Source organism: Macaca mulatta, chromosome 5, assembly GCF_049350105.2.
Source record: "Macaca mulatta isolate MMU2019108-1 chromosome 5, T2T-MMU8v2.0, whole genome shotgun sequence".
In the NCBI taxonomy this organism is placed as follows: Eukaryota; Metazoa; Chordata; class Mammalia; order Primates; family Cercopithecidae; genus Macaca; species Macaca mulatta.
Window position 1 is genome coordinate 47129700 of NC_133410.1, and position 13671 is coordinate 47143370.

The following is a 13671-nucleotide window of genomic DNA, read 5'->3' on the forward strand; positions in this document are numbered from 1 at the left end:
TGGAGCTGGTGCTTGCTTTACCGGATGGTGTGCCTATGCACATACAAAAACAGAAAGACAAACAGCAAGGAGGCAAACGGAAACAGATGACTTCCTATTAGTCCTCTGTTGAGCCTTCATCAACCTGACTTCCTTATTTGATCTGAAGTGGTGTGTCCTTCCAAATCACTGAACAAGTCCATTCAAATACATGCATGAGTCCCAAAGGGGAACGGAGTATGTAAAGTTTTCTATTGTTAGTCACTTTGGAAAACTTCTCATAAATTAGTACTGCTGGAGCAATTAATTTAACTCCAAAGGTATTATTTCTTACCCACTTTTAACTTTCCTTAACTAGAGCTCTCAATAGTGCTGTCAATTATTTTTAGTTTTTGATAGGGATTAGACAATATATTCTATTATTTTGGTGTGTCTTCAATTGTGTGATTAAAATACTGGTGAAAACCAATTACTTAACTAGAAACCTGATATTTTAGGGTCATTTAAACCCTATACCAATACTATAGTACTTTCAATTTGTTTTTTGCAGAATATGTTCTAGAACTCAGAACTTTTTGTCTTGGTAAGGCTGTTTTGTTTTGTTTTTAACTAAGCTTTTTTATTTCTCAAATATTTCGTCCCCTACAACAAATTTAGGTCTAGCCACCCCAACAAAGTATCATGCAAAATCTTTGAACCATCTAAGATACTCTACTTTAAATTGCATCTCAAATACCATGACCCATCAAAGTCATAGTTAAGTGAACAAATCTAACACATTCTCAATAAATCACTTATATAAGGGATATTCAATGAGTTTTAATTTATTTCTTTACAAAAAAAAAACAAACCACAAACAAGCAAACAACAGTACTTCTAAAAACACTGTACATTCCTCCATAATAAAATTACCCCAGTCATTGTACCATCATTCTGACAGCTGGGGTTTTCCAGAAGATGCACTTGTCCATATTTATAGGAGCTGAGAGGATTTCAGTTAATTGCTTCTGACATTTTGTCTAGACCAGAAGGGCAACGCTTACCATAGAAAATTCACTTAATGAAGCAAGGCAGTATTTCATACTTCAAAGGCCAAAAGAATGAAATGATTTCAAAAGATGTACTGCCTTATGTGTTTTTCATGAAACAGTGTCAATTCCTCTTAAACAGGAAAGGCTAAATAACCAAACCATTCTGTGAATAGATCTGCAATCATTTTGCTTTCCTCAAAAACACTGTTTATTAAAGGCCATTGTCTGACTTCTATTCCCTAATACACTGAGGTTACAAGTACAAAGATTTGCAGGGAAATGTAATTACAATTAAGTCCACTCAAATTACCATTGGGATTTACAGCTTTTCCACTGGCGATTTTGGAAATCAATGGCAGAAATATCAAGAAGAGTTTTATCCTTTGCCAACAGAGAACAAATAAGAGAGGACATGAAAATGAATCCCAATTAAACTGGGAATGATGGAGTCTGAACTCTGAATGTTGGCGTATGAACTCTGCCTTTGTGCATCTAGATGTCTGCTTAGCAACATGGGAAGTATACGCAAAGACACTATTATTCTGACTTTAAAACTGATAACTGTTTTATAATTTAATAATAAAAATAATTCCTTACATTTGTGAGTTGCTTCTCCTTTTAATAAGTGTTTGCAAATATAGTCGTGCCCCTCCACCCTTATCTGCAGTTTCAGTTTCCACAGTTTCAGTTATCCCTGGTTAAGCATGGTCCAAAAAGGTTGGCATAGTACAATAAGATATTTTTTAAGAGAGAGAGAGAAACCACATTCCCATTACTTTTATTTCAGTATATTGTTATAATTGATCCATTTTATTATTGTTGTTATTAATCTCTCATTGCGCCTAATTTATAAATTAAACTCTATCATAGGGACGTATGTGTAGGAAAAAGCATAGTACAGCATATATGGGGTTCCATACAATCTATGGTTTCAGGCATCCACTGGGTGTCTTGGAACGTATCCCCACAAATAAGGGGGAGGAGTACTGTATGTATCAGGGTTACACAGAAGCGTAATTTAGAGGAAATCAAGAGTTAGGAAAAAGACTTAGAATATATGCCATACTGTTCAATAATTTAAGAAGTAAAGGCATTAGCATTCAATCCTAGTCCTACTATCAGTGAATAGTTTACATTTTTAACACAGTTTCTTATTCTGTTCTAGTTAATACTGTACATTCACGAAAAGTACCATTGCAAATACATACCACAGTTTTCCTCATCACTGTCATCATCACAGTCGGCCTGGCCATCACATCTTCTGGAAGCCAGAACACACCGTCCTGAGCGGCACTTGAAATGACTAGGTGAGCATTCTATTAAAAACAATATTACTGTTAAAGGGCTGAAAACCCAGAAACATCAGCTAATTTACGTATTTACATGTAGGATGTTGTCAAGGAGCTTTTACTGAAGATAAGAGTGGTCTCTTGCAAAGCAAAATAGCCATTTCACTTTGGCATTCTTCTGCCTACCAATCAGCATCTTTCTCCTTCATTCTTGGCCTCATCTCTCCAGATACGCAGTTTAACGTCTATGTATTCCAATGATTAATTCTCTTTCCAAATGGGACAATCCAACAATTGCCAGAGCCTAATATGCCTTGTGGAGTCAGTGCTCCTGACTACCTAGCAGCTCTCAATGTGTCAAAATCATTTCCACAGCCCCATCTTTCCACCTGGCCCACAATTCCATTTCTGTACTTAACGATCCTGTGTTGCCATGGTCCCCAAATGTTTTTTACTTGAAGGAACCAAGGTTTAATGTTCACCTTTGCATTCAGAATCCCTAGTATAAAAGCATCCATACATAATGGGCTCTGTGAGTAAAGTACAGTTTAAGAAACACCAGAGTACTAATTAAACTCATCTCTGAGTTCATTATTTTTAATTTTAAAATGATTTTTTTTGAGGGGGAGATGGAGCAAGATGGCCAAATAGAAGCCTCCACTAAGTGTCCTTTATGCAGGAACACCAACCTGAACAACATCCACACAAAAAAGCACCTTCATAAGAACTAAAATTCATATGAGCAATCATAGTACCTGGTTTTAAATTCAGATAATTAAAAAAGGCACTGAAAAGGGTAGGAAAGACAATTTTGAATCACCAACACCACCCTACCCCCATTCCCCAGCAAGAGCTGCGTAGTACAGAGAATCTGTGCACTTGTGGAGTGATTGTGGGACTTTGCTTTGGAACTCAGTGGTGCCCTGTCACAGCAGAAAGCAATACCAGGCAGAGCTCAGCCAGTGCCCATGCATGGAGGGAGCATTTAGACCAACCCCAGCCAAAGGGGAATCACCCATCCCAGTGGTCAGAACTTAAGTTCTGGCAAGCCTTACCACCACAGGCTAAAGTGTTTGGGGGTCCTTAATAAATTTGAAAGGCGGTCTAGCCCACAAGGACTGCAATTTTTGGGCAAGTCCTGATGCTGTGCTGGGCTTGGAGACAGTGGACTTGGGGGCATGCAACCTAGTGCATGCCGCAGAGTGGCCAAGATAGTGCTTGTGCCACCCCTTTCCCAACCCCAGGCAGGCACAGCTCGCAGCTCAGAAAGAGACTCCTTTCTTCTGCTTGAGGACAGGATAGGTGAGAGTAAAGGGGACTTTGTCTTGTAACTTGGATATCAGCTTAGCCACAGTAGAATAGGGCATCAGGCAGAGTCCTGTCCAAGGCCCCCATTCCAGGCCCTAGCTTCCAGACAACATTTTTAGACCTATCTTCAAACAAAAGGGAACCCACTGACTTGAAGAAAAGGACCCAGTCCTGGCAAGATTAGTTACCAGCTGACTAAACAGCCCTTGGGCCCTGAATTATCAGCAGCAGTACTCAGGCAGTACTTGTTGTGAGCCTTCGGTGAGATTGAAATGTGCTGGCTTCAGGTATGACTGAGCACATTCCTAGCTGTGATGGCTGCAGGGAGAAACTCCTGCTTGAGAACAGGAGAGGGAAGGGTAAAATGAATGTTGTCTTGCAGCTTAGGTACCAGGCTCGGCCACAGCGGGGTAGAACATCAAGTGAACTCTTGGGGTCCCTAATTCTAAGCCCTGGCTCTTGGATGACATTTTTGGATGTGCCCTGAGTTAGAGGCCAGCCCACTGTCCTGAAATGAGAGTCCCAGGCCTGGCAGCATTCACCACAGGCTGACTGAAGAACCCTTGGGCCTTGAGTGAACTCTTGTGGTATGGTAGTACTTGTCATGGACCTGGGGTTGTAGTGATCATGAGGAGAGACCACTACCATTCTTCCATTACCTGTTTGTGGGAAGCGGAAGAGTGAGAACTTTGACTTGTGGCTTGGGTGCCAATGCTGCAGAAATTCAAAGGATCATTAGAGGCTACTATGAGCAACTATATACGAATAAATTGGAAAACCTATGAGAGATTAATATATTCCTAGAAATATACAACCTACTAAGATTGAACCATGAAGAAATCTAAAATCTGAAAAGAACAATAACAAGTAATGCTATTTAAGTAATAATTAAAAGTCTTTCAGTGGGGGGGAAAAAAAGCCTATACCCAATGGCTTCACTGCTGAACTTTGCCAAATATTTAAAGAAGAACTAGTACCAACTCTGCTTAAACTATTCCAAAAAATAGAGGAGGAGGGAATACATCCAAATTCATTCTATGAAGCCACTATTACCCTGATACCAAAGTTAGACAAAGACACATCAAAAAAAGAAAACTACAAGTCAATCTCCTTGATGAACATTGACGTAAAAGTCCTCAAGAAAATACCAGCAAACTGAATTCAACAACACATTGAAAGGTCATTCATCATGACCATTAAGGATTTGGTTTTGTTTGTTTGTTTGTTTGTTTGTTTGTTTTCTTGAGATGGTTTCGCTCCTGTCGCCCAGGCTGAAGTGCAGTGGCATGATCTTGGCTCACTGCAGCCTCTGCCTCCCAGGTTCAAGCAATTCTCATGCCTCAGCCTTCCGAGTAGCTGGGATTACAGGTGCCCACCACCATTCCCAGTTAATTTTTGTATTTTTAGTAGAGACAGGTTTTTACCATGTTGGCCAGGCTGGTGTTGAACTCCCGACCTCAGGTGATCCACTCGCCTCGGCCTCCCAAAGTGGTGGCATGACAGGCGTGAGCCACTGCTCCTGGTGACCATTTAGGATTTACAGGAGTGATGCAAAGATGATATAACATATGGAAATCAATCAATGTGATATATCATATCAACAGAACGAAGGACAAAAAGCATAGGATCATTTCAGTTGATGCATTTGAAAAAATTCAACATCCCTTCCTGAAAAAAATTCCCTCAAAAAACTGGGTAAGAAGGAACATACCTCAGCAAAATAAAAGCCATATTTGACAGACCCACAGTTAGTATCAAACTAAATGGGGAAAAACTGAAAGCCTTATCTCTAAGATCTGGAACATGACAAGGATACCCACTGTCACCACTGTTATTCAACATAGTAATAGAAGTCCTAGCTGAAGCAGTCATAAAAGAGAAAGAAATAAAGGGCATCCAAATTGGAAATGAAGAAGTCAAATTATTCTTGATTGCAAATGATATGATCTTATATTTGGAAAAACCTAAAAACTCCACCAAAAAGCTATAGAACTGATAAACAAATTCAGTAAAGTTGCAAGATACAAAATCAACAGGCAAAAATCAGTAGCATTTCTACATGCCAACAACAAAAAATCTGAAAGAGAAACCAAGAAAGTAATCTCATTTACAAAAGCCGCAAATAAAATAAAATACCTGGAAATTAACTTAACCAAAGAAGTGAAAGGTCTCTGTGATAAAAACCATAAAACACTGATGAAACAAATTAAAGAGGACATAAAAAATGGAAAGATAGTCCATGTTCATGGATTGGAAGAATCCATATTGTTAAACTTTCCATACTATGTGTATTAGGCCATTCTTGCATTGCTATAAAGAAATACTAGATGCCACGTAATTTATAAAGAGGTTTATTTGGCTCATGGTTCTGCAGGCTTTAAAGGAAGCCTAGAGTCTGCTTGGTTTCTAGACAGGCCTCATGAAGCTTACAATCATGGCAGAAGGTGAAGGAGGAGCAGGAACGTCACATGGCAAAAGCAGCAACAAGAGAGAAAGAGAGAGTTGGAGGTAGGCACCATGACTAGATCTCCTGTGAACTCAGAGTGAGAGATGGCTCAAGCCATTCGAGAAGGATCTGCCCCCATGACCTAAACACCTCCCACCAGACCCTACCTCCAACACTAGGGATTACATCTCAACATGAGGTTTGGGTGGGGAAAAATATCCAAACTATGTAATTCTGCTCTGCCCCTTCCCAAATCTCATGTCTTCTTCACATTTCAAAATACAATATCCCTTCTCAATAGCTCCGCCAAAGTCTTCACTCATTCCAGCATTGACTCAAAAGTCCCAAGGCCCAAATTCAAAGCCTTATCCTAAATCAAAATAAGTTCCTTCTACCTATGAGCCTGTAAAATCAAAAGAAGGTATTTACTTCAAAGATACAACAGCTGTACAGGCATTGGGTAAACATTCCTATTTCAAAAGGGAGAAATTGGCTAAAAGAAAGGGGCTACAGGCCCCATGCAAGCCCAAAACCCAGCAGGGCAGTCATTAAATCTTAAAGCTCCAAAATAATCTCCTTTGACTACATATCCCGCATCCATGGCACACTGGTACAGGGGTGGGCTCCTAAGGCCTTGGGCAGCTCTGCCCCTGTGACTTTCCAGGGTTCAGTCACCATGGCTACTTTCACAGGTTGTTGAGTGCCAACAGCTTTTCCAAGCAAAGGGTGTAAGCTGCCAGTGGATCTACCATTCTGGAGTCTGGAGTGCAGAAGCCAACTTCCCACAGCTCCATGAAGCAGTGACCACTGGGGACTCTGTGTGGGGGCACCAGCCCCATGTTTCCCCTCTGCACTGCTCTGCCAGATGTCCTTTGTGGGGGCTCCACCCCTGCAGCATGCTTCTGCCTGGGCACCCAGGCTTTCTCATACATCCTCTGAAATCTAGGCAGAAGCTACCAAGCCTCATGCACTTTTGCTCTCTGTGCACCTTCAGGCTTAACCCCATATAGAAACCAACAGGCTTATAGCTTCTATTCTCCAAAATGGCAGCCTGAGCTGTACATGGGCCTCTTTGTGCCATGGCTAAAGGTAGAGTGGCCTGGATGCAGGCAGCAGTGTCCCAAGGCTGCAAAAGGCAGTGGGGACCTGGGCCTGGCCCATAAAACCATTCAGTCCTCCTGGCCTTAAGGCCTGTGATGGGAGGGGCTGCCTGGGAGATCTCTGAAATGCCTTCAAGGCATTTTTCCCATTATCTTAGTTATTAGCTCTTTGCTCCCTTTTGGTTATACAAATTTCTTTAGCAATTCAGCCTGCTTGAATTCCCCTACTGAAAAAGCTTTTTGTTTCTTTACCACATAGGTAGGCTGCAAATATTCCACACTTTTATGCTCTGCTTCCCTTTTAACTATAAGTTTCAACTTTAAGTTATTTCTTTGCTCCTGTATCTGAGCACAGGCTGTTAGAAGCAGCCAGCCTATGTCTTGAACACTTTGTTGCTTAGAAATTTCTTTCATCAGGTACCCTAAATTTTCACTCTCAAGTTCCAACTTCAACATATCCTTAGGGCATGAACAGAATGCAGCCAAGCTTTTTTCTAACACACGACATGGGTGAACCTTTGCTCCCATTCCCAATTAGTTCCACATTTCCATTTGAGATCTCATCAGCCTGGCCTTCACTATCCATATCACTATCAGAAATTTGGTCACAATCACTTAACCAATTTCTAAGAAGTTCCAAACTTTCCCTCATCTTCCTGTCTTCTTCTGAGCTCTCCAAACTCTTCCAACCTCTGCCTATTACCTTGTTCCAAAGCTGCTTCCACATTTTCAGGTATCTTTATAGCAATGCTGAACTTCTAGTACCAATTTTCTGTGTGAGGCCATTCTCATGTTGCTATAAAGAAATATCTGAGACTGGGTAATTTATAAAGAAAAGAGGTTTAACTGACTCATGGTTCTGCAGCCTTTACAGGAACCATGGTGAAGACATCTGCTCAGCTTCTATGAAGGCCCCAAGAAGCTTACAGTCACGATGAAAAGCAAAAGGGGAGCAGGCACGTCACATGGTAAAGAAGGAGCAAGAGAGAGAGTAGGGGAAGAGGTATTGTCGCACTTTTAAATGACTACATCTCATGTGAATGCAGAGCAAGAGTTCATTTGTCGCTAAGGAGATGACCCAAACCAATCACTAGGGATCTGCCCCCATGATCCAAACATCTCCCATCAGGCCCCACCTCCAACATTGGGGATTACATCTCAACATGCAAGGACAAATATCCAAACTATATCACTATGTAAAGCAATCTATACATTAAATATAATCCCTATTAAAATACCAATGACATTCTTCACAGAAATAGGAAAAAAGTCCTAAACTTCATATGGAACCACAAAAGACTCAGAATAGCCAAAGCTATCCTGAGCAAAAAGAACTAGAGGAATCACATTACCTGACTTCAAATTATACTACAGAGCTATAATAGCCAAAACAGAATGGTACTAGCATAACAACAGACACATAGGCCAAGGGAACAGAAGAGAAAACTGAGAAAAGAACTCATACATCTACAGTGAATTCATTTTCAACAAAGGTTTCAAGAACATATACTAGGGAAAGGACAGTCTCTTCAATGAATGGTGCTGAGAAAACTGGATATTCATATGCAGAAGAATGAGATTAGACCCCAATCTCTTGCCATATACAAAAATCAAATCAAAATGAATAAAGACTTAAACCTACAACTTCAAACTATAAAACTACTAGAAGAAACCATTGGGGAAACTTTCCAGTACACTGGACTGCACAAAATTTCTTATGTGATATTGCATGAACACAGACAACCAAAGCAAAAATGGACAAAGGGGATTACATAAAGTTAAAAGCTTCTGCAAAGCAAAGCAAAGTAAAGAGACAACCCACAGAATGGGAGAAAATATTTGCAAAATATCTATACAATAAGGGATTAATAACCAGAATATATAAAATGCTCAAACAACTCTATAGAAAAAAAGACTAGTAATCTGATTTAAAAATGGACAAAAGATCTGAATAAACATATCTCAAAAGAAGACATACAAATGACAAACAGGTATATGAAAAGGTGCTCAACATCACTGACTATCAGATAAATGCAAATCAAAACTACAATGAGATATCATCTCACCCAAATTAAAATCTCTTATATCCAAAAGACAGACAATAACAAATGCTAGCAAGGATGTCAAGAAAAGGGGATCCTCACCCACTATTGGTGAGAATTCAAATTAGTGCAACTATTAGGGAGAACAATTTGGAGGCTTCTCAAAAAACTAAAAGTAGACCTACTATATGACCCAGCAATCCCACTGCTAGGTATATACCTAAAAGAAAGGAAACCAGTATATAGAAGAGATATCTGCACTCCCATGTTTGTTGCAGCACTATTCACAATAGTCAAGATTTGGAAGCAACCCAAATGTCCATGAAAAGATGAATGGATAAAGAAACATAAATGCAATTGAGTATGATTCAGCCTTAAAAAAGAATGAGAGCCTGTCGTTTGCAACAACGTGGATGAAAGAAGACGTCATTGTGTTACGTAAAATAAGCCAGGCACAGAAATACAAACTTCTTATGTTCTCACTTATTTGTGGGAGCTGAAAATTAAAACAATTGAAGTCATGGTGATAGAAAGTAGAGCAATGGTTGCCCATGTCTGCGAAGGGTAGTGGTGGGGGAAAGCAGGATTGGTTAATTGGTACAGAAATATAGTTAGATAGAATGAATAAGATCTAGTATTTGACAGCACAACAGAGTGACTAGAGTCAACAATAATTTGTTGTACGTTTAAAAATAACTAAAATTGTTTGTAACACAAAGAAAGGATAAATGTTTGGGGTGATGGATACCCCATTTACCTGATGTGATTATTATGCATTGTGTGTCTGTATCAAAATATTTTAGGTACCCCATACATATATACACCTGCTATGTACCCACAAAAATAAAAGAATAGAAATAGCAAATGACTTCATTTTTAAAATGAATGCAATATCTAACAGACGGGTGCCGAATTCTTCAATGCAATCAAGTTCACAAATTCACTCACCTAAGCAGCCTGATTGGCCACTAAATAGAAAACAAACAAACAAGAAACCATAAATAGAAGAAGTTGAAAAGGTAGCTAACATGTTCATCCATGTTAAATACCCCGCTGTAATTAATTTTAAAATTAACCTTCCACATATTCATCAGGCATCAGGCAGGTTTGATTGTCTGAATTTTCCTCTGGAAATTGACTGCAATCTGTGTCTTCAGGCCACTGTAGGCCCACAATCCCAAGAACAGACTCACAGCGTTCTTTGGAGTGCTCACACAATGCTCTAGATGAACAAGAAAAACAAAACATTAGAAGCAGAATTAGCTCCATCTGAGACAGATGTTATGAATTTATGTCAAGTTTTAAATTCTGTGTGTGTGGCATGTATAGTGGGTGTATGGATATAAAAGATGCACATATATATGATAGGTATTTGGGAAACCAAAACAAGTAATATCTCTGTAAAGAGTATACATTCCAGCACCACACTTTCGCCAGAAGAAACTTTATTGCAGAAATAGCTCTAAAGATGTTTCCAGGACACAGATTCCCTTCTCCACATTGCCTTTCTCATTCTCTCTTCTGTCTTTGAAGCAGACACATTCTCCAACCTTTTGTTCCAAACAGGGAAGTCTCCAACATCACTTTGGATAGTTTGCCACCAAAGTCATTGAATCTATTCATCAACCTCATCCTCAGAGATCTCCCCCTCTGCAGACCAGCCCTGTGAGCCATCTCATGTGCCACCCTAGCTTGCCTAAGGCATTGCCTCCCTTACTTCAGCTTCCATCAATATTGTTGAAAAACTTAGGACTCCTCTCAAACCCACTTATGTTGAGCTCGAGTCAGTTAAAGTGTTTGTTTTTTGTTTTAAAGAAATGATATACTAACTATTGTATCATGCACTTTCAGGGGTGTTATGTCTTTTATCCCCAGAATATTTTTAGGTTAAGGTATCAGTGTGCCTCACAGAAGATTTCTTTACTTCTTTTTTTACTTCTTATGGAAAAAATTATGATTTTTGTCTCAATATAGTACTAAGAAATTAGTTACATAGTTTAAAAAAAAAAAAAACCTAACCAAAGTAAGTTCCTAGGCCAATACTCTCTTAATGGACTCAAATGCATGCTTACGTCTCAAAAGTTTCAAATTTTGTATGTTAATTCAACCAAGTTCTCATTTTTAAGGTAAAATGGGAGACAGATGTTCCAGAAAGGCCAGCTCCAGTCTTGCCCAAAACTGGTAGAGAAAGTGTAGCAATCAAATGAGGAAGTTTCAAAGAAAATTCTTTCTAGGTTTAAATCTGGACAAAGCTCAGCATAACTCAACACCAGGAATTTGGGGTAAAGATAAAGCCGTGGTATTCCTATGTTAGGTCAGGAAAGATGGAAAGTTCAATAGTTGATAACTGTCTGTTGAACTAACTAGCTTTGTTGCAGGTTTATAAAAAATGTATGTAACTCAATTGTGGCTGCTATTTTAAATTAGTCATATTTATACAGAAGACTGTATAGTGCCTGACTCTACCACTTCCTATTTTTTTCCGTAAAATAGAAATTACAACAATACACAGCAGCACAACTCCAGGGGGCACTGTTCTTTTTTTTTTTTTTTGAGACGGAGTCTCACGCTGTTGCCCAGGCTGGAGTGCAGTGGCGCGATCTCGGCTCACTGCAAGCTCCGCCTCCCGGGTTCTCGCCATTCTCCTGCCTCAGCCTCCTGAGTAGCTGGGACTACAGGCGCCCGCCACCGCGCCCGGCGGTGTATTTTTAGTAGAGACGGGGTTTCACTGTGGTCTCGATCTCCTGACCTTGTGATCCGCCCGCCTCGGCCTCCCAAAGTGCTGGGATTACAGGCTTGAGCCACCGCGCCCGGCCGGCACTGTTCTTATCATAGTCCTTATAGTGCCCAGCCGTAGGCAGCACCTCTGATGATACACACCTCACTCAAAAGGTTATTTTGAGTACACTCCTAACAATCCTCAAGTATTTAGCCCATTGTAAGGACTTGATAATGTCAGATTTTTCAATCTCATAGCTAAAATATTCAATGTTAAAATTAATAAACAGACCTAGCAAAAGCAGGCAAAAGCAACTACGTATCACTTTATGAGCTTATTAGCATATTATTCAAAAATTTCTTATAAACAAATATCAAAATATAAAATTCACAGTGATAGACACTGAAAATGAAAGATGTATGGGTGAACCTGAAAAAAAGAAATAAAGTTATCTAAAAGAAATTTACCAAAATTTTGATTGAACAACACTTCACGATCATGCTTATCTTAGGCATTTTAATATGGAACTTAAGCCCTGAAATTATAAATTATATCTGGATATAAATTCACATTTCCATTTACAGCAGAAAGTGCTGCTTTAGGGAAATTTTTATATGCATATGAAAAGAAAGTCAAATGCCAGAAATTGTTAAGCACTATTAATAGGAAATTATTCACTATCACTGACCTTGCTTAGCAAAAGTGAAGTAAGATTTAGAAACAGCTTTTTAACATAAAATTGGTAGGTGTTTTATACTTTTAAAAGTACTTAGCAGAAATTTTCAGAATTATTTCTACACCAGCTAATATTTAGTTTTATTCTCTCTATTGGTATAATTTGTTCAGTCCCCCAAGTCATTTTGAAATTTTATTATTTCCTGTCCTGTCTCTATAGATGCCCTTACTTTGTCATCCATTTGGTATTCAGCATATAATTTATTGTTTTCTCTTCTGTCCACTATATTAATAGTACTGCTTTAAAAAAAAAAAAAAAAAAAAAAAAAAAAACTCTGTGTGACTTCTGATCCCAACATATGGTTTCTGCAGTTGCTACTCACATTTAGGCCAGCACATTTGTATACCCACCACTTGAGGGAAAACAGCACTGAAGAGAGTAGTAACTCACTTCTGAGAGTCATCTTGTATATGCAAACCCTCTAACTACAATGCCTACCACATGGCACAGCAAAGGGACAGACTACCAAGAAGCTATTGTGTTCCTGTGCTGTCATCATAGCTATTGTCCATTCAGGGTTCACTACAATGAATCAGAAGCCCTTTACATTCATTTGATCTCAAAACAATACAATCCAACAACCATTACTATCCTTTATTGTACATGTAAAGGAACTGAGGCTGAGAGAGACTCAGGAATCTGTCTAAGGACTACCCAGAAACTAGAGAAGGGTCAAGATTTGAACTCAAATATGGACTCTGGAACAATACTCTTGACACCAGAATATCACTCATATTCAAAGTCCAAGCTGCACTCTTGAAATAGTGAATCTTATTTCATTCAAACAGGCAGAGAAATGTCAGCAATGTCCATCCCTGTCCAATCTGTGAGGGTGGCACAATGTCTTGTGTCATATCTCTAACAAGTGGGGTCAGAGTGCAGCATTTTAAACACATCATTGTTGCCAGAAAAAGAGGCAGATATATCCCTTTTCTACTAACATAGTTTTTAAAAAAATACTTTTTAATACAACAGAATGAAATACCTCTGAATTTATTTGACTAAAACATATAAACTATCA

The 13671-nt window shown here is 39.1% G+C and overlaps 1 protein-coding gene across 15 annotated transcripts in view; it reads right to left on the bottom strand.

Moving 5' to 3' along the window:
* Positions 1-13671, bottom strand: part of CORIN (corin, serine peptidase) — a 261847-nt gene that overhangs the window by 58783 nt on the left and 189393 nt on the right. For 10 of the 15 annotated variants that reach the window (XR_013417836.1, XR_013417837.1, XR_013417832.1 and 7 more), the window contains 2 exons: positions 10272-10417; positions 2219-2326 (listed from right to left, as the gene is read on the bottom strand). Coding sequence is in view for 9 of the 15 variants with exons in the window: in XM_001102154.5 (XP_001102154.1) it covers positions 2219-2326; positions 10272-10417 (254 nt within the window). In the remaining 6 variants the exon portion in view is untranslated. The remainder of the gene's footprint in view (positions 1-2218; positions 2327-10271; positions 10418-13671) is intronic. The other 5 variants (XR_013417835.1, XM_078003367.1, XM_078003365.1 and 2 more) reach the window with 1 other exon arrangement.